At 32.7% G+C, this 26,276-nt stretch overlaps 1 protein-coding gene across 1 annotated transcript in view; it reads left to right on the top strand.

Moving 5' to 3' along the window:
* The window catches only part of SYCP2 (synaptonemal complex protein 2), a 57,679-nt gene extending 33,338 nt beyond the window's left edge, over positions 1-24,341 (top strand). Inside the window, 22 exon segments of the mRNA XM_065893320.1 lie at positions 5,108-5,235; positions 6,029-6,065; positions 8,219-8,289; positions 8,389-8,446; positions 8,931-8,986; positions 9,403-9,460; positions 9,979-10,147; positions 12,100-12,137; positions 12,612-12,776; positions 14,037-14,232; positions 15,471-15,676; positions 18,319-18,377; positions 18,539-18,647; positions 19,573-19,663; positions 19,923-20,075; positions 20,635-20,762; positions 21,896-21,990; positions 22,083-22,182; positions 22,817-22,875; positions 23,010-23,088; positions 23,198-23,254; positions 24,267-24,341. Of these exon segments, the coding sequence (XP_065749392.1) occupies positions 5,108-5,235; positions 6,029-6,065; positions 8,219-8,289; positions 8,389-8,446; positions 8,931-8,986; positions 9,403-9,460; positions 9,979-10,147; positions 12,100-12,137; positions 12,612-12,776; positions 14,037-14,232; positions 15,471-15,676; positions 18,319-18,377; positions 18,539-18,647; positions 19,573-19,663; positions 19,923-20,075; positions 20,635-20,762; positions 21,896-21,990; positions 22,083-22,182; positions 22,817-22,875; positions 23,010-23,088; positions 23,198-23,254; positions 24,267-24,341 (2,187 nt within the window).
* The last annotated feature ends 1,935 nt before the right edge of the window (positions 24,342-26,276 follow it).

The raw sequence follows: 26,276 nt of genomic DNA, 5'->3' as shown, positions 1-26,276 counted from the left end.
TTTTTCAAGAAAGTATGTAAGTGGGGTGGAGGAGACTTATCTTCTATTGTAAATGTTGCTTGTCCTCATTGCAGACTCCACTTCTTCAAATTAATCATCTGTAGAACATCTCCAGGAGAGTTTTAGCTAGTTTGCACCATACTTTGAGACTGAAAGTTTACTTTTTGTAGCAGTTAAAGTTATAAACCTCTTCTTTGGTCATTGCTACCAAGATTCAGATTAAGAAAATTTTCTAATCAGAATACATTTCCACTGCCAGTAATGCAATCGCTTTTGCACTATGCCTTAAAAGATCCAGGTTGTACAGGCCTTCATTTATCTTCCAGAGTGTTACTAATATCTGGGTGGCCAAATTTCTAGAGTCAGTGTAAAATGTTCATATATTGGAGCATCTTAGTGTGCAAGTGAAATATTTAATAGCCAATTTTGCAGTTGTTGTATATAATTAGATATTATTTCATTTGTCTTGACCAGGCTACTCTTTATTTTGTTTTTAACCTGCAATTCCCTTCTTCTGCCTCATTTGGCTACTTTCCTTTTTAACCAGATCCTTTTGGGTCACTTTCTTCTGGATTCTCAGTACGCTATTCTCTCTTCTTTCTAGTCTTAGCTGCTATTTAGTTCCTTCAGACCCAGTGGAAGTGAGTTTCTTTTTGTCTGAATGCTGATCTGTCCTTCAATTTTAATTTTAAACTGTTTTCTTTGGAATTTAGAATCATTCCACAGAATTTTTCTGATCTAGTCATTTTTTTCCTGGGAGCACAGAAACTTGATCTTTTCTAAGCTGTGCTTTTTTTTTTTTTTAAATCAACTTCCCGTTTTCAGAAGTTCTCTTTGCTCTTTCATAGCGTCACTCTCTTTATTACTGTGCAGCATTTCCTGCCACTCTCATTCATGGGTGACTCTCCTCTAAGGTAGTCATCTGTCTGATCATGTCTTTCTATTCACTGGATAAACCCAGAGAAATAGAACCTCTGTAGTTCAGTGGTACAGATTTCCCACATTGGCTCTAATTATGTCAGAGTTCTTAATAATATTATATTATTATACACTGTTTTAGGGGAGGTTTGTTTTTGCTACATTTTTATCAAGGCAGGTATACCCTGTCTTCTGGTAATCTCAAGAAGGGATAGTAAGTAATAACTTATTATCTATTATATATAAAAACATATGAACTTAAAAATGGGTAAAATAATAAATTTTACCTCATGTTGTGTTTATATTTTACCATAATTTAAAAAACCCATATGCATGATGCTCAGAAAAAAAATAAAACTAAAAGCAAGAGAACTCATATCTTTAATAAGAGTGTTGTTCAAGTTTTCTTTTAACCAGATAATCTAAAATTATGCAGATAATATCCCTACTTCGTAGTCTTTCCATTAAAAAATTAATAGAATTTTTTAGAGCAGTTTCAGGTATACAGCTATACAAAGAGTTCCCATATACCCCTTCACTCCACCCCAGTTTCCCCTATCATTAACATCTTACGCCAGTAGATTTGTTACAAATGATGAGCCAGTACTGAAACATTATTAACTCAAGTCCATAGTTTACATTATAGTTCACTCTTTGTGTTGTGTATTCCATGTTTTTTTGACAGATGTATAACAACAGATATTGACCCTTAGAGTATCATGCATAATAGTTTCACTGCCCCAAAATTCCCCTGTGCTCCACCCCTCCCTTGTTTCCTCCCTCCCCTGCCAAACTCCAGGCAATCACTGATCTTTTTACTGTCTCCATAATTTTGCCTTTTCCAGAATGCCACAGAGTTGGAATCATATAGTATGTCATCTTTTCAGATTAGTTTCTTTCACTTAGCAATATTCATTGAATGTTCCTCCGTGTGTTTTTATGGTTTGATAGCTTTTTTTTTTTAAATGCTGAATCCATTGTATGGACATACCAAGATTTGTTTATCCATTTACCTGTTGAAGGACATCTTGGTTGCTTCCGTGTTTTGACAATTACAAATAATGCTTCTATAAACATTCGTGTGCAGGTTTTGTGTGGACATAAACTTTCAACTCAGTTGGGAAAATACCGAGGAGCATGATTGCTGGGTCATATGGTAAGAGTATGTTTAGCTTTGTAAGAAACTGCCTGTCTTCCAAAAGTGGAAAAAACGGCTGTACCATTTTTGCATTTCATCAGCAATGAGTAAGAGAGTTCCTGTTGATCTACATCCTTGCCAGTATTCGATATTGTCAATGTTTTGGATTTTAGCCATTCTTACAGGTGCTTGGTGGTATCTCGTTGTTTTAATTTGCAGTTCCCTAATGACATGATGTTGAGCATCTTTTCATATTTTTATTTACCATCTGTATATCTTCTTTGGTGAGTTGTCTCTTCAGATCTTTTGCCCAATTTTAATTGGGTTGCTTCCTAATTGGTGAGTTTTAACAGTTCTTTGTGTACTTTAGATACAAGTTCTTTATTAGGTATGTATTTTACAAATATTTTCTCCCAATCTGTGGTCTGTCTTTTCATTCTCTAAACAGTGCTTTTTGCAGAGCAGACATATTTAATTTTAATGAAGTCCTACTTATCAGTTTTTTCTCTCATGGATTGTGCTTTTGGTGTAGTACCTAAAAAGGTATTCCAAACCCAAGGTCACCTAGATTTTCTCCTATTTCTCCTATGTTGTCTTCTAGGAGTTTTATAGCTTGCACTTTACATTCAGGTCTATTATCCATTTTGAGTTAATTTTCATGAAGGGTATAAAGTCTGTGTCTAGATCCTTTTTTTTGGCATGGTGATGTTCCAGCACCATTTGTTGAAAAGACTAACTTTCCTCCACTGTACTGCCTTTTGTTCCTTTGTCAAAGATCAGCTAATTGTATTTATGTGGGCCTCTTTCTGGGCTCTCTTCACCAATACCACACTATATTGTATTCAATGTCTTTTTAGTAAGTCTTAAAGTAGGGTCAGTCCTCAGACTTTGTTCTTCTCTGCTGATACGGTGTTGGCTACTCAGGGTCTTTTGCTTCTCCTTGTAAATTTTAGAATCATTTTGTCGATAACCACAAAATATCTTGCTGGGACTTTGATTGAGATTACATTGAATTTATAGATCAAGTTGGAAAGAACTGACATCTTGACAATATTGAGCTTCTTAAAATACACAAACATGGAATATCTTCATTTATTTATTTAAAAAATTTTTATTTTATATTGGAGTATAGTTGATTAACAGTGTGTTAGTTTCAGGTGTATAGAAAAGTGATTCAGTTTTACATATACATATATCTGTTCTCCATTTTTTTAGATAGTCTTTGATTTTTCATCAGTCATGTTTCCTCATATAGATCTTGTACATGTTTTGTTAGATTTATACCTAAATATCTCATTTTGGGGGGTGCTAATATAAGTGGAATGTAATTTCACATTCCAGTTGTTCATTACTGGTTTATAAGAAAGTGACTGACTTTTGTATATAAACCTTGTATCCTTCAATTGTGCTATAATTGTTCTTTAGCTCCAAGGATATTTTTGTTGATTTTTTTGAGGTTTTCTACATAGACGGTGATGTCATCTGTAAACAAAGACAGTTTTATTTCTTTCTTCCCAATATGTATGTAGTGTATTTCCTTTTCTTGTCTTACGGCATTAGTAAGACTTCTAGAATGATGTTGAATAGGAGTGGTGAGAGCAGACATCCTTTCCTCGTTTCTGATATTAGTGGGAGTATCTAGTTTCTCTCCATTAATTTATAATGTTAGCCGTAGTTTTTTTTTAGATGTTCTTTATCGAGGTGAGGATATTCTTCTCCATTCCTAGTTTTCTGAGAATTGTTATTGTGAATGGGTATTGGATTTCATCAAATGCTCTTGTGCATCTACTGATATGATCATATGATTTTTCTTCCTTAGCCTGGATTTTTTTTATTTATTTATTTATTTTATTTTTGGCTGTGTTGGGTCTTTGTTTCTGTGCGAGGGCTTTCTCTAGTTGTGGCGAGCGGGCCACTCCTCATCGCACTGAACGGGCCTCTCACTGTCGCGGCCTTTCTTGTTGTGGAGCACAAGCTTCAGACGTGCAGGCTCAGTAGTTGTGGCTCACGGGCTTAGTTGCTCCGCGGCATGTGGGATCCTCCCAGACCCAGGGCTCGAACCCGTGTCCCCTGCATTGGCAGGCAGACTCTCAACCACTGCGCCACCAGGGAAGCCCAACCTGGATTATATTAGTTGATTTTCAGATGTTGAATCAACATTGCATACCTGGAATTCCACTTGGTTGTGGGTACATAATTCTTTTTATATGTTATTGTATTCAATTTGCTAAATTTTTTGTTGAGGATTTTTGCATCTATGTTTATAAGAAATATTAGTCTACAGCTTTCCTTTCTTGTAATTCCTTTGATTTTGGTATTAGGATATATTGGTTTCATACAGTGAGTTAGGAGGTACTCCCTCTGCTTCTGTCTTCTGAAAGGTTGTGAAAAGTTGTATAATTCTTCCTTAAATGTTTGATAAAACTCAACAGTGAACCCATCTGGGCCTGTTGCTTTCTGTTTTGGCAGGTATTAATTATTGTTTCAATTTCTTTAATAGACTAGGCCGATTCAGATGATTTATTTCTCCCTGTGTGAGTTTTAGTAGAATTTGTCTTTCAAGGAATTGGTCTGTTTACTCTAGGTTATCAAATTCATGAGCAGAGAGTTGTTCAGAAGATGTTTTTATTATCCTTGTGATTTATCCATGTGATCCATAGTGATAGCCTCTCATTTCTGATACTGGTCATTTCTGTATTTTTTCTTAATGAACTTGGCTAGAGGCTTATCAATTTTATTGATCTTTTCAAAGAACCAACTTTTGGTTTCCTTCAGTTTTTTATGATTTTTTCCCCCATGGATAGAAACTTTTTTTAATAGCTGCAAAGCACTCTGCACATTTCTATATGTTAAAAGACTTTTCCTAAGTTGTTGTAATGCCTAACAAGGTCCAAACTTACTAATTTAAAAAAAAAAAATTTCTGACCCCTTTTATTTCTCTTTGTAGTTATTTATAGAACCAGATTTTTTTCTTAAATTTTCTTTTTAGCCTTTTTTTTCCTTTGAAGGTTAACTTGGTAGAGTTTTTAAGTAGCTAACAAATTGTTTCAGAGAGAAAAGTCAAAAGGGAAAGGATTTACTGATGCAGCAGAATCTTTGATAAGCCAAATTAATAAGAGATACAAACCAAAGGATGGCATAAAGTCTACAAGAAAATTAAAGGAGTCTTTGATTGACAGGTATGTTCTTAAATTTAGAAATGAATATTTTTCTGAGAGATACAACTAAATTATTTTACCTAGTTTTAAGGTTAGTTTTAAACATATGTCCAAATAATGTAACTTTCCATTAGAAAACACAGGTACTTATTTACTTTTATAAATAGAATCTGTTTAAATTATATAGAAAGGGAACTACAATTGAAATTAGTCATTCTAGTATCTGATTACATTTTATAAAGTATCAAGAGCACCATATTGATACAGCATACCATTTCAGAAATAAATCTTTAGGATATAGACTTTTTAGAAATGTTATTTACTGAGACTAGTGATGAGTAAGACTAAATATATTTACATATATTGCTTAATAAAATATGAAATTTAAATGACCTGAAATGAGTTATTTTGTATTGTATATATGTATTCCTTGTTTGCAGTCTTTCTGAAGGTTTTCTTTTATTACAAAATGTCTCTTTATAGGCTTCCAGGTAGTTAATTCATGTTTAAGTTAATTCTGACTCTATATGGCATGAAAAAAATTACTCTCATGGCAGAACCATTCATTTAAATTGTCTGGCACCTCCTGCTGCATAAATGATTCAACTTAGACTTAAGTTTTTTTTATTGCTGTTTACTGTGTGTGGAGTTGCAAAAATATCAGACTAGGACTGTCACATTTCAGTTACTTGTAGCATATTGAATGTAGACTTAGTGATCCAAATATGTTTTACCTTATATAATATGGATTTTATGAAAAACATTCTACTGACATTTAATTGCCTTTTTAATTTTGACAAAACCTTTTCTATAGTGGTTTTTCAAACAAATCTGATCTACAGCTCAGTAAGGTAAGTTTCATGTATTTCACTACACCAAATGTATAGTCAAACTCTATGATATTTGACTTTACAGTAAAATAGAATAGTAGTAGGATGGAAGCAGATTTAATGTTTTCAGCATATTGAAAAATGGATTAAACAACTGACCAGATTAGTGGCACGTACTCAGAAAAGCCCCCTAAACTTCTGTTCTGCTTTTCAAAGAAAATGCTTCTTTTACATACATGTGTGATATTTTTACTTTTTGGTACATGATTCAGTACCATTTTTTCCCTAACTTATCCCATCTCTCTTGACAATAAGATCATTCTGAAGTCCATATTTTTGTTAAAAACATTTATTATTCATCCAGGTTTAAAATATCAGTTATCTTTGATTTATTCCTCACAGTTATCTCCAGTTAATTTCAAGTTTTGAGCTTTACCTTCTGTAAGTTCCTCTTGAGTTTTCCCTCTCCTGCCTGTGCCAACTCCTATTTTTTTGAGTTCTAATTTCTAATCCCTGGGTTATTATAATATCCTTTATGTAATTCTTTTTGTCTCTAGTATTTTCTCTGTGCCAGTCCATTCATTACATTCAATACTAGCTTTATTACTTTCCAAAGCACACAGCTTCAATCATGTCATTCTCTTATTGAGAATCCTTTGGTCTCTGTTGCTTTTTGTTTGTTTTTAACATCTTTATTGGAGTATAATTGCTTTACAACGGTGTGTTAGTTTCTGCTTTATAACAGAGTGAATCAGCTGTACGTATACATATATCCCCATATCTCCTCTCCTCCTTATTGAATTAAGTGGAGACTTAAGCTGGCTCCCTAGACCTCTTAAAAGTCTGTCTTATTTCCTAAAATTAGTTCCCTAGACATGTCTTATTTAGCTGAAACATAAATTGAGATTCCCTGAAGTGTCTTTCCTAAGTGTTTATTCTTTTTCTTCCCCCTTTGGAAGGAACTGCAAAGCGAGTCGCCAGGTTCTTTCACCTTCTTTTCTCCTTGTCAAAACTTTATTCCTCCTTGCAAACCTTGCTTCAGAGTCTACCTTCTTTATGAAAACTTTCTAAGGTGCCCTAACTCAAAATCCAAATGGGCAAGAATTCTGAATCTGTGCAATAATAATAATGTCTTTGTACCTTTTTATTAACTTTGCAGTTCTTGTTTTCTCTCTTCTGTTTTCTACTAGAATGCAACTATTTAGAATCATCTTTGTATCCTATATAAGTAAGACCTTTGTATCTTCTTTAATATCTGCTCATTTTTGGATCTTCAGTAATACTTAGCAAACACTGGCATGCAAAAGATGAATTGAGCAAATGTATCTAAACAATGGTAAAAATCATTTTGGAAAGAACAAGTCAGATCAGTGATTAGAGGAGTAAAATATTGAAGGATAAACTTTTTGGAATAATGTAAACTATTTTATTATAAAACAGCCAAAAGAAATAATAAAATTGAAGATGAATCACAACTAAAATGAATATTTTAGTTTTAATATTTCCAACTTCCAGATATTAAATTAGACTTCTAATTATTTCTGATCAGTAATCAATCATTCAGTGATATTTGTGTACTAATTATAGTTAAATTACTTTAATAACATAATTACACACTTAAGTATGTTAAAATTTTATTTAACTTTTCTGCCTACTTTTTGATCAGATTGAATATACTTTGAGCAGTGGGCTATAGGAATAAATGTACACACATCTTTCCCTAATAATACTAATTGATTGATACAATTTTGTCTCTTTCACATGAGATTTTACACCGTAGCCTCTCCTGAAATTGTTCTATTTAACAGTTTAAAGCAAATGAGATACTGGGGGGAAAAAGTAGAAGCATGATTGTTTTGTGATCCTAGAATCACTAAATTCAGCTTGTAGAATACCAGTGAGGTCATTTACCTATGTACAGTAATGTCAATAAATATTAAAGATATAAGGATCGTTTGTATTTGATTTGCAATAATTTCTATTATGTTCTCATTTAACACTTAAGTCTTCAATTTTTTTGAAGTGTGGATGTTTATAAAGAAACTCACAAATGTAAAATTTATATTAGTAGAAGCACAACTAGATAATATATGAAAATTTAGTTGCATCTGTTATTTGTTTGACAAGCGATGTACAAGTTTGAATGGTTTTATGTAAATTTCTTCTGTATTTAGGAAAAGGTTCAGAAAAAAAGTTATAGACAATTGAAGACTACTTTTGTTAATGTTACTGCTGAATGCCCATTGTAAGTAATTTTTCATAAATCTTAAAAGTTTTCTTCATATTTGAAGACAATAAATGTATTTGTTTATAATGAAGTTAATATTTCTCTTCATTTTTACAGGAATGATGTTTACAATTTTAATTTGAATGGAGCTGATGAGCCTATTATAAAACTTGGGGTAAGCTAGAAATCAGAATTTTGTGTTTTGTACAAAATACTAAATTTTGTATTTAGTTATTCAGTATTTATTTTGTATTTACCATGCAGTTATTAGAGCATGTTTTCTAATTTCCATCCTCTTATAGATATGCTTTAAAATATTTTAACATATATTATTAAATTCTTCAAAATTTATTTGGTACCAACCTAGGTATTTTTGGTTTTCTTTCAAATCTTTTGGACTGAAGTAGAGAAAAATGAGTAACTGGGGCAACAAGAAATTCACTTTCTTTACTGATGCAACAGATTTAATCTTATTTTGTTTTTATTATAGTTTATATTATTAGCTTTCTTCTTAAATATAAAAACATTTTAGTAAGATTAATTTTATTGTCACATCTTACATGAAGTTATAGAAACAAGATTTTTATGTTAATTTCTTTTAATTGTTGTTTACCTTCTTTTAACACTAAAAATTTTTTTAATGCTTATTCAAAATGTAGATCCAAGAATTTCAGACTACAGCTAGAGAAACCCGCCTGGATAGTTCAGTGACATTGTAGGTATTTTTATTATAATTAGATGGATCAGTTTAAAATACAGTTTTCTCAGTTGTTCTTTTTCTTAAATATTTCCTCCCAGTTTGACATTTTAACATATCAAAAGAGAGAATAAAAATGCTGTCATAACTACTATTATTCTATTATTTTAGCATTTACTTCTAAAATTAATTTGCAGATTCTGTACACTTGATATTAGTTGTAAGCTGAAAGGACTTAGTCTTTTCTAGTCTTTTCATCTAACCTTGTTACTTTATAATTAACTGAGGTCAGAGAGAATAAGTGACTTGGCCACATTTATATAGGGACTTAGTAAAAGAGTTAAGGCAGAAAACCCAGGTCTAACTCTCCAGTTGCATACTACCTTAAAAAAACAAGTAATTAAGATTTAAATTAATGCATATTTTTGTTTAAGGTTAGGTTTAAGGAATCATGATGAACTTGAACCTTCTCTCAAAACAAAAGATAAAAGAGTAAGTTATAATATCCTAATGTGTCTATTAAAATCAGTATTTCTTTTACTCATTTTTCAATGCCAAAGATTATCCCAGAACTGAAAAACAAAAATATTTGGATCACTTTTTTTTTACTCTGGAGATTATTCATGTTCCTATTTTGACTTTTCCTATAGTGTCTGAGCTATTTGTAATCGTCTAGTAATAGAAAATATGACAACCTTAGTTACTCTCTTCAATGGTATTAGGTTTTGTCTCTATGGAAGTAAGCTGTTTTGATTTAACTTTTAATTAACAACAACATTGACAGCAAAATATAAATCTCAATCTCTGATCTGGGTTTCTGAGTGATTTTATTGGATAGGTCCTTAATGCCAGATAGATGATTTAGTGTGCTAAAAAAAAATGAGAAGTTAGTTTTTCTGAGTTTTTTGGTGGTTTTATTTTTTATTTTTTGGTTTAACTTCCTTTGTATGACATATAATAAGCCAGATTCCTTCATCTATTACAAGGATTGTGTTTTTTTGTTTTTATAGACTGTAACTAATCACAAAAAGAAAAATCTCTTTAGTGATAGTGACACAGAATACAAATATGATGACAGCAAGACCGATATTAGCTGGCTAAGAGAACCAAAATCAAAACCACAGCTAATAGACTACAGCAGAAATAAAAATGTGAAGAAACATAAAAGTGGGAAATCAAGTAAGAAATCACTTTTTAGAGAAATCTGTAAATGATTTTACCGTTTCAACTGTATGAAACACTTTGTTGGTTGATAAATGTGTTTTTGTTATGTAGATAGTGTTTATAATTACATACTCTTTTGAATAGGAACAAAAGTATGAAAGTAAATACACCAAAATGCTACAGCGGTTTTTGTTTTCTTATTTTTGGTAATATGGTTATATTTAAATTTCTTTTTTATTGGAATCTTCAGGGACACAAAATATGGCTTATCATAATCTTTAGTTCATGACACACTCTCATCATTTCTCTACTCATGGCCTACTATTCAGTTATTTGGCTAATTACCGTGAGTCATGTACTAAGTACTTATGACCCCAGCACTGTAAACAAAATCAAAGCTTGGACAACACCCCGCTCCCTGCTTTTTAGGAATTCACATAGATGCAATAAACATTTATTGAAAGGAAAACAATTTTCGTACAGAAATATTTTTGCCAAAATCTTTTATAAAATGTTTTCCCAGCATAAGTCTTCTGCTTCTTGAAGTAGCTGGACAAGAGTTTGAGGTATGCATTTTTGGCTAGACATAATGGCCATTTTCATAGCTTAGATAAATTTCAGTGTTTACTAAACCACAGAGATTTTATATATTCCATTTTTAAAAGAAGGTAACATAACTCTGAGCTTTTATATTTGTTTTAAGGAATCAGTTTTTATTTTCTTTCAGGATAAAAATAATTGTTAGTGACCTGTGGGAGTTGGGGGAGGGAACGATGGCTTAAAAAGAAGTAAAAATAGAGGAAATAGGAAATGAACTTTGGCGTGTGTTTAGAAATGAGGCTGAATCTTGAAAACAGATGAGAGTTCAATCATACACATGAGGAAGAGAAGTAATAGGATTATCATATATATAAGAGACAGTAGGAAATAGCATAGTGTACTTAGGAAGTGCAGTATCGGGGTAGTTGGAATGTAGATCAGACTTGTGGCAGAATGTTGAAAAATATGGCTGGGTCTAGTCACAGTGTGTGGACTTTGAAGCAGTGTGTTATAAGCCAAGGAGAAACATGATAAGATTCACATACTCTCAGGGACCTTATAGTCTAGTAGGAAGATGTATAAGTAAAGACATTTATGACATGGGAAGTTATTAAAGGTTAGAATACTGAAGTCAGTAAATACTCTTAAAATAGAACACTTCTGAGTGAATTGTTTTGTTTTTATGGTTGAATGACAGTGAGCCAATATGTACGAGCTGGTTTATTGCCAGGAAGACCTTGGATAATCCCAATTCATTATTATTTCCTTGGCTGGGATAAGCCCAGTTCTTAGGCTTCAGTGAATATTTAGAAAGAGGAAATTGTCCTGGAAATGCAAAAAAGGGAATAGGGACTGAAGCAACTCTTAATAATATGGGTAAATCTTAGAAACATAATGATGGGTGAAAAATAAACCAAATCATAGAATATTTCATATAATGTGATACAGTTTTATAAAGTTCATTATATTGTCTAGGGATATATATCTGTGAAGTAAAACTTTAAGAGCAAGTGACTAAGAAACAGATTTCAGGATAGCGATGACCTTTTGGCAGAGGGGATATGGAGGATCGTGTAAGAGGGAGTACACAAAGTAGATTCAGTATTATTCATAATCTGGTTCATAGTGGAATAGTAGATTCATGGGTGTAACTTTATAATGTATGTTACATATTCTCTTGTATGTTTAAAAGTGCATACTATAAAATAAAGGAGAATGGAAATTGGTAATTCATGTTGTACCAAACTATACTGTAAAATGTATCAATGTCAGTTTAGTCTTATCTTGAAACTTAAAATTTTGAATGAGTTTAAAGGTATATTCTTATTGTTTTTATGATTTTAACTTACATGCAGAAGTATTCTAACAAATTTTAATGGCAGTTCTTATCTATTTGAAAAATTTAACCTTATTTTCTTGAATTGCAGGACCATCTTTGGAAAGGGGACAGCCAAGATCTAAAATGGTAAAACCAGGAAGTCTGTGTTCAAACATCCCTTTAAAATTATTTTTCTCCTTGTAATGAAAAAATATCATTTGTCCCCTCATAAATTTATCCTTGTTATCAGTTCCTTGTTTTCTATAATTGTTCCAAGCTTTGCACACTTACTTCTACCTTCTGCCTTTTTGAATCATGTTGACTTGTTTTAAGTCTATTTTATTCTGTGGTTGTAGGTATTTTTGATATCTTTTCCTTTCTCTCTCTCTTACTTTAGTTATGTAATACATATCAGGCCTCACAGAGCTTTAATGATAAGGATAAAAAGGTGATAAAGATATATTTGAAATGGAAAGATAAAATCCAGTCATTTTAAAAGTATTAATCAGGAATCTTTTTATTCCTACAAATATACAGATCTTGTCACAGTGCCAATTTTGTAGCAAATAGCTTGTATCTCAAAATATTGATCTAATATATTCAGGAATTTTTCTCCTAAAGACATCCAACAAAAACATCACCAAAAAGGTAGATGAGACAGTTCCAGAGGGGAGAATGAGACTTCCACGACGAGCCGCAGAAACCAAAAAAAATTATAAAGATCTCTCAAATTCAGAATCAGAGAGTGAACAAGAATTTTCACATTCATTTAAAGAGAAAGTAAAGGTAAATAGATACAATTCAGATTAATAGTTTCTAAAAGCCTTTTAAAATATTAAATATAGAATATATTTTGTAAGAATGTCAGATTTATCTTGTCACTTCTTTTTATATGAGAAAACATATAACAATTCTAAAAATTGATCCTTAGGCAATATAATGTTAAAATTTATAATAAGTTGGCATTATTGTTACAAAAGAGATGTTTGACTCTAGTAAAATTATAACTTTAATATCTTTGAATTAGAGAAGTACTTGGTCTTTCCAAAATTATGCTTCAAGAAACTACAGACTGTTGGGAAGCTGTGGATCTTTTTCTTGAATGAAAGCAAAAATATTGGATCTGAGGTTCTTTCCATACGCTGCCCCACCTCTGTTCACCCCTGACTTCTAGAGAGATGAAGGAACTTACCCAAGGCCACACAGCTAGGAAAAGGTTAAAAAAAAAAAAAAAGATTTGAACTCAAAAGAGTCTGGCAGGTCTCTGATCATTACACTGTTCTCATTTTATTATTATTATTTTTTGTTCTGTTTTGTTTTTTTTTATTTTTTGTTTTTTTGTTCTCATTTTAAATCATTAAACCTCCATCGCCCTCTGTTATCTCTTACCTGGAAGAACTTAAGGACTTCATAACTTACCTCCACATTTTCTTATCGCTTCCTACTTTAATTTACTATGCAAATAATTAGGTAAATCTTACCAAGCCACCTCTCATCTTACCTTCTTCAAAGGAAAACCCTGAAAATCTCCAAATAGACATTCAAAACATCGAAATACCTTTCCAAGCTTATTTTCTCACTTGCCCAGTATATACACAGAACTGTACCAGTCAAATAGAATAACCTGTGACTGCCAAACAAGAGCTGTGCTTCTCGCTACCTTTGCTCATATCAGTCGTCCTCCATACTCTCAGTATGTTCCCTTGCCATCTTCTTTTACAAACTCCTGAGCATGTTGAGTACCATGAAATCGGGGAATTCCTTCTGGTTTCCCTAAACTGGAAATCATCTTTTTTGAACCGTTATAGCATTTTATTTGTATCTATTAGGATATTTATTATAGTCTATAATATTTTCCTGTGAATTTGTCATATGCTTTCTTGTGTATTAGAAGGTCTTTCACTACTCATGTTGAGGCCCCTGTTATGCCTGTATGTAGTGATACAAGGCATTTAATAATTCAATGTAATTTAATTAAATTGTTTTATGTGTCCCAGTATAAGTTATTTGTATTCGAGTATAACTGAAAGATATTAATACATTTAGGAGAAGATCCATTCCAGACGCAAAACCATGAAACTGCCAAAGAAACAGCAGAATCCCTTCACTGCCGAAACTCAAGAGGATGTATCAAAAGAATGGAAAAACTCACCTCTACTGAAAGATACTATAAGAGATGATAACCTTGATCTATCTCCTGTAACTTTATCTGGGAGTCCGTCATCTATAGAAGTAATGAGATGTCAGTATCATTTTTTTCTTTTAGTTGAATGTTCAGTAACTTTCTTTTATAACTAATTATGTGAAAATACAATTTGAAGACTAACTTTGAGGGATATGTTTTAAGATTTTCAGTAGTCAAAACTTCATTTTTAAACTAGTTAATGCTAGTAACTTGGTCTTTGCTAAGTAGACTTGGGAACAATATTACTATGACACTGAAGTTTTACATGTTAGGAAGTTAAAGACCAAATGCTTCAATATAGAAAATATTTAATGTATACTTACAAATTATAATGTGAAAGCTTGAATAAACACTTATGTTTTTAGCTCAAAATATATTTAATAAGAGGGAAATAATGATGGGGATTTCTATTTTCTCATTTTTACATTTCATTGACAGAATTCTCCAAGGAATATCATGGTCAATCTTTGGAGCTGTAGTAGATTATCTTCATAAACAATTGAAGTTTTGCTTTTATTTAAAAATAATTGGGAAAGAGAAAATTTATTCTTTGGAGCGCTGGCATATGTATATATTTTTCCAGTATAGAAACTATAAGTTTCTACTTTTAGTATATTTTTCATTTCCCTTTATGAATATTTTAAAGCATTTCTAAGTGTCTGTCATTTTAGCTAAAATTCAAGACCATTCAACACCAGTTAATGTACATTTCCTCTAAAGTAGCTACTTTGTTCTTTTCTAGAATATTTTCATAATGCTTGGGACCACTGTCATCTCAGATAAGCACACACTTAGAAGACAGATGCACATGCCCTGATTTGATTTGAAAACTGTCTGAGAATTCATTTATACTAAGACTTATTTCAGCCATGAATTTTCTCATCTATATATAAAGGAGGTAGACCAGATGATTTCCCAAGCCATTTCTAACCATAAAGTTCTGTGACCTTAATATATATATATCAGTACTGGTGTCAAAATTACTCAAGATAATAATTAGGTTGATCATTATAGTGCAGCCCATACTACAGATATTTGTGTTTGAAAATGTTTTGAAAGTTCTTATAGTTACAATTTTGTTTTAAATTGAGACATTAATATTATTCAAAGTCTTATAAAAATATTTTACACTTAATTTTATCTTGATTTATTGAACATTTATCCTTTCTAAATACAGCTAAGATTTGAGGATTTGATAAATTACTGTATTTTTTAGAATTTAATAATACTATTTCTAAAGATGTCAGTGATTAACACCTGCCATCTTTTTGTTTGTGTTTTGTGAGGCAATGTAGGTATAGAGAAAATAACAGAAAGGGATTTTACTCAGGACTATGGCTGTATAACAAAATCAGTATCACCTTATCCAAAAATTTCATCACCTGAATCCTTAAACAGTGGAGTTGGAAGTCCAGTAAAGTCACCCAAGAACAGTGAGAAGAATTCACTATGTACAAGAGAAAGTTGCTCACCAATTCCACGATCATTCTTTTCGGTAAGGAAATAATGTATATATGTATTTTCCTTTATTAGATATACCTGAAGGGAGTAAATCATTTGCCTCTAATCTTAATCAGATGTACAGTGCTTCTCTATTTAAGGTTTTGAGTTTGGTCTGGGGGAGAGAAGGAACCTACCGATAAGTAAAACAGCCTCAGTGAACTAACAGACTGATACACACAAGAGAAAGATGTAGTGGTATGAGAAGTACAGAGTACTGGTAAGAATTCTGTGATAGGAACAATCACTTGCAAAGAGGTACTACTTATTTGTCTACATGTCAGAACTACATTTCCTAGATTGGAACAGGCTTATTCCTGCAACACAGGCACTTCTTTCCGGTTTCACCATAACTCGAAGTCTGTAACCTTTTAGTTACTAAATCACAAGTTGGCAAAGCAAACTGACAAAGAATATAGTTGAAAACAGTATGACTATAGCATTTGCTTTACAGATTTGTAAAGGAACTTTAATAGTTAAATGGCATGAATATTAACGTAATGGTATATTGAAAAAGTCTTTATTCTGCTGCTCATTTATTATATGTACCATTTATTAATAAAATATGTACATATGCTCAAAAGTCTTTTAAAAAGGTATTAGAGAAAGGAATCAATTATGGGTCAAAGTGAGGGAGTGTAGATAAAAATACAATGTCTATGAGGAGTAGTTTGTAGTTTGAATTCTGCTTTTTTTTTTTTTTTTTAAGTTGTTTGTACTTTGGTACCAGTTTACAAAACCCACCTCACCTCCTTGGCTTGGCCTGTATAGAAGGCTTAATTTGGAGAATTTTGAAGTAGTGATAAAGCTACAGAACTGATTGCCAAACAGAATCTTATATGAAACCTTCAGTGTGCCAAACATAAAAATAAAAATGCAGTTATGCTCTTTAAAGCAGATGGGTCTAAACTGTCGCCTACACACCTCCCTCCCTCTCTGATAACCCCCCAAAAGCACCTTTGCAAGACTCTTAATTTCTACAGACCACAATTTGAAACCATTTCCCACTAGACCATCATCCCATGGTCCTTTCTCAGTATTGCTCTGTCATCCCTCCTTTCCTTGAATCCTTTCTCCCTTTAGTATCCCATCTTGCAAATCTCAACACCTTAGGTCATCCCCACCCACCTACTTTGATACTATCTGTGCTAGATGGAATTTTAATTGTAACATATTTATTGGTTGGACATTTACAGGAGACATTGTGTTTCCCATTTACTGTTGACTCTTAATTAGGCATTGGAAATTTGCTATATAAATTAGTTGTACCAGCTTACACTCTCCAACAGTGCTATGTGATAGTGCCCCTTTTTCTACAGTTTTTTTGCCCATCTGATGAGTGTAAAGTGTGTCTGACTTTAATTTGCATTTTTTAGATTAACAGCATCAGTGAGTATTTTCATATTTTTTGGCCACTTTGTAAACTGTGTTTTTTCTAATTTTTAAATTGCATAGTTTGATTTTTCCTATAAATTTGTAGGAATTCTTACTGTATTCTGGAGATTAATTCTTTATTGGTTATGTACAATGCAGACGTTCTTTTTCTAGTATGTAGCGGTCTTTCACTTAGTTAAATCAAAATATGATGTAATGAAATTTACCAATCTTTGGTTCTTCAAGAAATCCTTCCCTCAGTTATTGTCATAAAAATATTTTCGTTTCTTGTACAAATGTTAGTTTTAACTTTGAGGTTTTCCATCTTCCTAGGCTTCCTCTTTGCATATGGATAGTGAATTAGTGCAATATCATGCATTGGATACCCCTCCTTTCTCCATCATTTGTGATGCCAGTTTGGTCACAGCCTTGGCAACCACATGGGTCAGCTGTTTGGCCAGTAGAATATAGAACAGTGCCTATCTTTGAGCTTATACAACATTGCTTCAATTAGTGTAGTTTTATGCTTACAGGGGTTTCATCACCCCCATCCTCACCCTCATCTCATTCTGCTTCTAAATTCTCTTGGCCCTATACTCGTCCAATAAAATTTAGAATTAGTTTGTCTAAGGGAAGAATTGCCATTTCCCAGTATCGTTACTGAGATTTCTCATCGACATATTTCATTTTTCTACTTTTTGGTCTTATTTCCAACAAAGTTGTGTCAAATCTTCCACAAAGGAAGTTGTACTTCTGCAGTGTTTCATGGGCCTTTTTCTTTACTGTATGTAAAAAAAAAAAACTTTAAAACAATTGTTTTCTGGATTTTTAACGTTTTGCTTTTGTGTAGAAACACTATTGATTTTTATATGTCCCCACACCCTTGGCAAATTCATAATCGCCTGCCTAGATTCTCTTGCATTTTGAATATAGATAATCATAAACTGTTTTTTATGGTAATTTTTGCATTTCCTCTTCCAGTCCTTATACTGCATGGTCTTTTCAGTTTTAAGGTTACTATGACCTGTAGAGCAGTGCTAAATAGATACCATGCTAGCATGCATGCTTATCGATAGTTTTTGGTAGATACTTGTTATCAGATTAATGTTCTAATTGTTCAAGTGCCTTTTTTTCAGTTATGAATGGGTGTTGAGTTTTAGTAGGGAATGAGTTACTCCCTCAAAATTTAAGTAGTTTGGTTTAATGTTGTTGTGTTTTTCTTACTTTAGTTTTCTAACTTCCTTTGGGTTTCTGTGTGTCTTGTTCATTCATGGCCCAGTTAAGAATAATACTATTATGAATAGAAACAGTATAAATTCTGTGGCACAGTTGGCCCTCCATATCCATCGGTTCCACACCTGTGGACTCAGCCAACTGTGGATCACTATTTTATATATGGGACGGTAGCATCAGTGGATTTCGATATTTGTAAGGGGTCCTGGAACTGAATCCGCCCCGCAGATACTGAGGGAGGAGTGTACTTATACAGGAAATACAAAAATTGCAACAGCTATTCAGATGTAGGCAGTTACAGTTCAGAAAAAATTTATGGAAATTGAACCTCCACATATGAAAATCATATTTGAAGCAAAAGAGGGGTATATATGGTAGTGTATCCATCAAGCTTTCCTTATACTAAGTTGGTTCTTATAAGAATCAGATTGCGGGCCTTTAATAATAGTTATAATAATTTAGTATTTTTCAACGGTTATTATCTGAAAATGTGATATTTAAAATATGTAGGGTGGTTTGATCATAGAAAAAGAGTTGAAATTTGTAAAATGAGATGGTCTTAAATAGGCTATCACTGCTAAACCACTGACATATTTATAATTAGGACTTTCTGGTTTCATGATCATACAGGAATTTGGGTGAGCTTTTTTCCACTATAGAAGTCCACCAGTCCATCAACAAAAATATTTTAATAACCTATAAAATACAGAATGTTAAGGTAGAATTTTACAGCTTGGAGTGGGCTGGGTTTTGACCTGGACCTAAGTGGATAGGTTGGTATATATACAGACTGACTGGAGAAGCAGCAGTAACCTAAGTATAGAAAGGCTACCGGAAGTGGACATGCATTTTCATAAGACAGGAAAAAGACTAATGTGACTGTAACAACAAACTTGTGTATTGAAACAGTAAGACATAAGGTTAGAGGACAAAGATACGGCTTAAAGATACAGCTTGAAAGAACTAGTTTAGACTTTTCTTTTCTATGGCTTCCCATTTCCTGACTCAAATAAAGAAATCAAAATCCTAATAAGGAAGAACTGAAAAGTAGGAGTAGTTTAAAAAAGCCAGCTCAAAACTATTGCTGTAATTTAAGATTGAGGTTAACATAAGAATTTAGGTAAAAATGCACGGTAGTGTGAGACATAAAAAGGTATAGAAACAAAATAATCTGAAAAAAAGAATTGATAGCATTTGCAATTTACTGTCTTTAGAGTTTGAGAAAGATGGTCAAAGGTGAATCCAAGAGTAATAACAGAATTTTTTTCCTATTTCTGATACATACTTTAGGAAAGTCATTCAGCATCTCCATTATCCATGTCTAGTGAAGGAAGAGGGAAAATATGGTGTGGCATGTCCTATGACTCCACTCATGTATCAGGTTTGTAGTCAAAGACTTGCTTTTTAAAAAACATGTTAATCACCAAAATACTGCTGTAAAATTTCATCTGAGGAAATTATATATTTTAAGTCAATTTAGTTAATGTTAAAATGAAAGTAAGTACAATAGAATTTAATGCACAGTTACCTAAAACTATACAGATAATGGAAACAAAGGCCTTTTTTATAAAAGCAAGTATATATTAGGTATTTGTAATTAAGATTGTAGCACTGTTAATTACTTTTTAACTGTTTCTAAGGCCCTACACAACATCTTAGTCGCAAACGAACGTACATAGAAGACAATCTAAGTAATCCTGGCGAAGCAGAATTGGAAGAAGAAGAAGAAAGAGCAAACTTGCTTCCCAAGAAAGTGTCTAAAGGAGAAGGTGCAGATCATCACACTTGGAAAGGTAGGTAGAGCAAATGCCTATGTCAAAATGCATTTATTTTTGAAAATGGTTTCTTAGATCTTGAGTGGTTCTACTCACAAAACAAATTCCTTTGTAAAGATAACTTTGTATAAATCCAAGAAGGATAATGCTTTATCACAAAGTTCACTTTACCTGAATAATGTTATAGTAGGGGTCTTTTTACTCATAAATCTCCCTTATCATTCTATCACTGATTACCACAGACAAGTTTTACTAGAGTATGAATTTACTGATAGATGAGTGTGTCACTAAATACTTGGGTTAATAATGTAGTAGTTAAGAACTAGTTTTTTTTAAAAAATCAGTCCAAGTATGTTCTATTTTAATGTTACTGTTTCTGCCTTAATTCCCATGCTAGAAGGTTTTTTTAGTTAAGTCAAAATAATATTTTAAATGAAAAATAAGTCTGTCTTTGATTTTATAATCCTTAGATTACATATAGAATCTAAAGATAGATTTGTTCTCAGCCTCATGACAAATAATGCTAAATTTATAACAATGCATATCTTAATTTTGGCTGATTGTCTTCATTTTTTAGTGTCTGAAAGTATATCTCCATTATCAACAAATGACTTTTGTATTCCTGGGGAGAACTGGGAAACTGAAATTTCAGGTATAGGGACGATGTGTGAGGAGTTCAATACAGAATTTAGGAGGAAAGTTCATGTGAGTTGTCATTCTTTAAATTATGATTTATATTTACACCCAATAACATGACAATATGGCACACTTTCTACTAGACTGTCAGTTTGACCCTTTGGCAACAAAACACTTCTTCGTGAACTCACCTTTCCTCATGTACTGGTGAAAAATTGGAATGATTCCTAGGCGAAAAGCCTTATTATCTCATGAGCCCAGTTCCTTTTCTAAAATCTGTGCATTACCTGTATTCTTTCTTTTTCTATGGGTTCTCTTTGTCCTATTTTCCTTTTCAGTTTAACATTTTGAGTCTTCTGTGAATTTTTTTTTTTTCTGAACGATTTTCTTTTTATGCCTAGTCTTTTTAATACATTCTTTAATCTCCACAGCAGTGACTGCTTGTTGAGGGTACTTTATTAAAGTATAGAGGATGAGCAGCCTCAGAGAAATCCATTTCACTTTGTTTCACCAGTTCTGTACTTATATATCCTTAGTTACTGAGGTTCCAACGAGGTGATGTTTACAAAAACACTTCATAAAATAATTTTTAATTATTATTTTTTTCTCACATGCCCATATTTAGAGTAGGCAGTTCTTTTTGCCCTCCTGTTAAGATATTTTTCTGCACAGGTTATCAGCCCTATCTCTTCTTTGCCTTTATCATCTCTTCATGGGTAAAATCTGAAATTATTTAAGATTCTGTATATTTCTTTTGTTTTGATTTGATTTATCCCAGGTCAGTCTCATCTAAACAGAGAAGCCCTGATTCATATATTGTGTTACACATCTGTGACTAGCTGCGAATATATGTTTTTATGAAAAATGGTAATAAATAACTTTGAGTGTGACTCTTATGCTGTGTTCCTGAAGAGAATTATAATCACTAGCATTTTTATAAATGTAGAATGTCATGTACTTATGAAAATAATTACCAATTCCAACCCTCACTCAGAGCCTTCCTGGTGGAACTAGGCCCTGCTCTGACTGAGCTTATATAATTTATTAACACTTCAGTTGAGATCACTGAGTTTTTAATTTTTCACTTTTCTAAGTTCTTCTTAGGCATTTATATTTCATGGAAAAGGCTTTGGCCTTAATATAGTCTTGGTTAGATTATTATTTTGTAAAGATTTTTCAAGTTAAAAATGAGTATTTTTCAGATCCGCCACAAAATGATGGATTATTTTACTAAGCAGTCTTGGAAAACGGCTCAACAACATATAAAAACAGTGGACCATCAGATTCAGGAGTATAGGTCTGTGCTAAAAGTCCCTTCTGAAATATTCTAAGTGCTGTGCTATAAGTGCTATCATTAAAAAAAATAATCTTATTTTGTTTCTTTAATAGGATCAAAAAACTTGACAAATTCCAACTCATCATCATAGAGGAGCTGGAGAATTTTGAAAAAGATTCACAGTCTTTAAAAGATTTGGAGAAGGAATTTGTGGTTTGTGCTTTTAAGAGTTTAAAAATAATTTTAAAACCTCATTTTTAAAGAGCTACACTCAGGAAAACTTCTGTTAACCTTCTGCTTGTAGACCACACCATAAATGTTTTTGTTTTTTAGAACATAATTTAATCTTAGATTTTTAGTTAGTTTCATATACATACACTAAAAATACAGACTTAAGTTTATGATGCGGGGGAGGGATAAATTGGGAATTTGGGATTAACAGATACACACTACTATATATAAACTACTATATATAAAATGGATTAACAACAAAGACCTACTATATAGCACAGGGAACTATATTCAATATCTTGTAAGAATCTGAAAAAGAATATATATACATATGTATGTATAACTGAATCACTTTGCTGTACATCTGAAACACTAAATCAACTATACTTCAGTAAGTATATATATAAAGTTTATGATGAATACCTCTGATAATAAAGGAGAAAGTCTGAAAGAGTTTGCTTTCAATTTTTTTTTTAGCTGAAAGAGTATAGGACATCTGCAATATTCTTAGCGTATAGCCAAGTTTTTAAAATTAGGAATAATATAAATGAATTCTGCTAAGTTTTAATTTTTAGTCATAATTATACTATAATCAGTTTTGTATTTTGAAATTTAGGGCTTTTGGGAAAAGGTATTTCAGAAGTTCAGTGCCTATCATAAAAGTGAACAGCAGAGGTTAGTATGACAATGATTAGAATCTATAACGTTAGATTTTATTATAATTAAAATTAAAATTATATATACTATATTATAGCAATTTAATTTGTTAACTAAAATACAAAGGTAACTTTCATTATTTTATTTGTTAGACTTCACCTTTTAAAAGCTTCATTGGAAAAGAATGTCTTCTACAACACTGATTATGAAGAAACTATTTTTACATCTGAGGTATAAATTTTATATTTTTATATATAATCTCAATATTAGTCAGTCTAACTTGTCTTTTTGCTGTGAAAATTTTATAGTGAATTTCATGGGGGAAATTATTTATTCACAGATGTGTTTGATGAAAGAAAACATGAAAATGCTGCAAGACAGACTTCTTAAGGAAATGGTAAATCAGCTATCTAGTTTGGGTTTTTCAAATGGAATGATCAGTCATGCTTTTATATATTTAAATGGGAAATTCTTCCACAGGTTTTTCTTCTTTCTTTTTGGATTGAGAGAAGCCAGTTTTAGCCCCACTGGGGTTTAGTTCTTTAAGTTTTTAAAATTAAAATGGGAGCAAATTTACAGTAGAAAAATAGGGGTGATTTAAATAATGAGTCCGTCTCCTAAGGAAGAAAAGATGGATTTAGAAATTTAAAAATTAAGCTAGAAGCATGATTTCTTTGTATGCATCTAAGTACGATGCACTGCAACAGTCCTGATGTGTCTTCTGAAGTCCTGTGTCAGGCAGAACTACCCAGAAAGAACTATTGTCTACTTGGACAAGACTTCATTTCCTTAGATTTGGGGATTAAAGTAGCTGGCTTTCCAAAGGTCTAGTAGACCAGCAACTGCAATCAGGGGTTGGGGAGGGGGGAAGGTGTCTAAAGGTACTTCTCCAAGTGAACATGCCTTTGGTGTTTTCTCAAAGGTGGAGGCATTTCTATATGTATTTTAGTACTAATCTTTGATACAGGATATTTTAATACACTTTTATTAAACTTTAATAGAACCAGTATGCTGATATATAGCAGAGGATCAGGATGTGTGGCTAAGCCAGTTCAGCTTAAAGCACATAAAGCTAACTAACTAGACTGATTCTTGCTGAAGTTCTTCTCCAGACTATAGATTTAATATTTAAAGGAAGAAAGTAAAAAATAAATTTCATTGATATGGGGTTTAAAAGATGAGGTCTTCTCGCAACTGATCATCTAAATTCATCTAAAATATCAGTAATAAGCACATAATTCTGTAGATATCTAGGAACGGACCCTGGTGAACTGGATAGAATGAACACTGATACATAATATCTTTATTCATAATATCTAATATCTTGATTTTTTTTTACTGTTTTATTAGATTTTAAAGTTTCACTGTAAAACTACCAAAGTGTGATTTTTTTTTTTTCTTGGCCATAGCAAGAAGAGCAGCTTCTTAATGTACGCAGAGGATTGATGTCGTTATTCATGGCTCATGAAAGAAACAATGTGTGATGTCTAGTTGTTATCAACAAGTTTTATCCAGTTATTCCTTTGTGTGTATAGCTGGGGAATACCAGAGTAGCTCTACAAAGAAAATACATGTCACCCAGGCAAGAGTACCTTTGTAGGAACCTCTAAATTCAAAGAAATATCCTCTAATGGATGAGAAAGAACCTACAGTCACTATAACATGACTCTTGAGACCCAAAGACTTTTGTCTGTACAATACTATTTTTTTTTTAGAAAGCTTTGGGAAACCAATCAGTAAAAGAAATTGGCTTGTTTTTATAGTAATATTTGCATGAGACAAATATTGCCAAGTTAACTATACTCAAACTAATAAACTATCATATAAAATATATTTTAAAAGTCTGAACTACTAGTTCAGAATATACTACAAGTAATAAAAATTTAGTGATGCATAGAAGGGGGAGGAGTCTGATTTAAAAGGCTTCCCTGAGTGTAAATCAGTACTTTACTTTTCAGCACACTGTTGGAGAGTATATTTATTCAGTTATGGCTCCATTGTATTAGAAGGCACTAACTAGCCTAAAATAGTTAACATGTCTATCTAGAATTAAAATGGTATTAACTCGCAGCAGGCTGTTTTGACAAGTACTTTTTAAGCCCTAGTGTTCATTGTAATAATATATTTTGCTAGATTAATGTATAAAAATGAATATACATTTATTTGCTTTAATTATATAATAAAGTTGAAATAAATGCTGTCACTGGGATTTTATACAATTATTTTACTTTATAAGTCATTTTCCTGTTTTATGAACATTGGATCAAGCAAAATATCCTCCAATCAATCAGACATCTGAAGTGTACCACCACGCAGCCTCACTCACTGTCACACTTACCTGCTTCATGGTAGCAGAGTAGTTGGATATTACTGGTATTTAAATACAGTGGTACAGCCTGCTTAGTCTAGATAAGCAAAGGAAAACCCTTCACATCTTAGCTTTATCCCATTGCTAGCATCAGCTAAGATTTACTGATTGATACGGTAGCAGGGATTCTATGTCAAGAAACAGTGACAGGTCTGCTGTAATATTAACTACTACTCAGGAGTTGAAACTCCGTGTTGCCCTGTGAGACTTCTTTAGAATCAATCCCATCGTGACACACATCCTTGTTTGCCTTATCCTTGGCCAGACTTCCAAGACTCCTAAATAATACATTATACTAATTCCTATACTGTGCTGTATGTGTAATCCTACCGAGGTTCCTACTTCCTCCCAGCTTTTTAAACCGTTCTGCTGTGACCCTGTCATGACCATAGTTGTGCCCTGAATCTCAACTTCAAACATCATCACCCCAGCCTGCTTTCTAGAGTAGTCCCAGGCTGTTTACTCCACCACTCTTTTGCTATGCCTGTTAGTTACCCTTCTTGTCCGTCCTTCTTTCCTTACCGATTCTAGAGTCCTTAGTCCAAAATAAGTCTCTTGCCCTCTCTCCTCTCCTCAACTTTATCCACTAGTTCATACCCCTCATTCCACAACCTGAACATCACTTGAGAAGTATAATCAAGGTTTAAATTTATGACTACATATTTCTTTTTTTTTTTTTGCGGTATGCGGGCCTCTCACTGCTGTGGCCTCTCCCGTTGCAGAGCACAGGCTCCGGACGCGCAGGCTCAGCAGCCATGGCTCACAGGCCCAGCCGCTCCGCGGCCTGCGGGATCTTCCCAGACCGAGGCACGAACCCGTGTCCCCTGCATCGGCAGGCGGACTCTCCACCACTGCGCCACCAGGGAAGTCCTATGACTACATATTTCAAGTGGCTACACAGCATTGCTCAGTAATCCTTATTCTGCCCTGTTCAACTGCCTTCACCGCATTTCCAGAGTATTACTGTATATCAGTACCTCCTTAATTCTTTACCTTTTAGGGGATGGCCTTACCTCGTACTTTCCTCGTCTCTTCTCCCTAAAATCTAACA

The sequence above is a fragment of the Phocoena phocoena genome, chromosome 15 (genome assembly GCF_963924675.1).
Source record: "Phocoena phocoena chromosome 15, mPhoPho1.1, whole genome shotgun sequence".
NCBI lineage: Eukaryota > Metazoa > Chordata > Mammalia > Artiodactyla > Phocoenidae > Phocoena > Phocoena phocoena.
The sequence above is the reverse complement of the archived record's forward strand: the minus strand, read 5'-3'. Positions and strand labels throughout refer to the sequence as shown.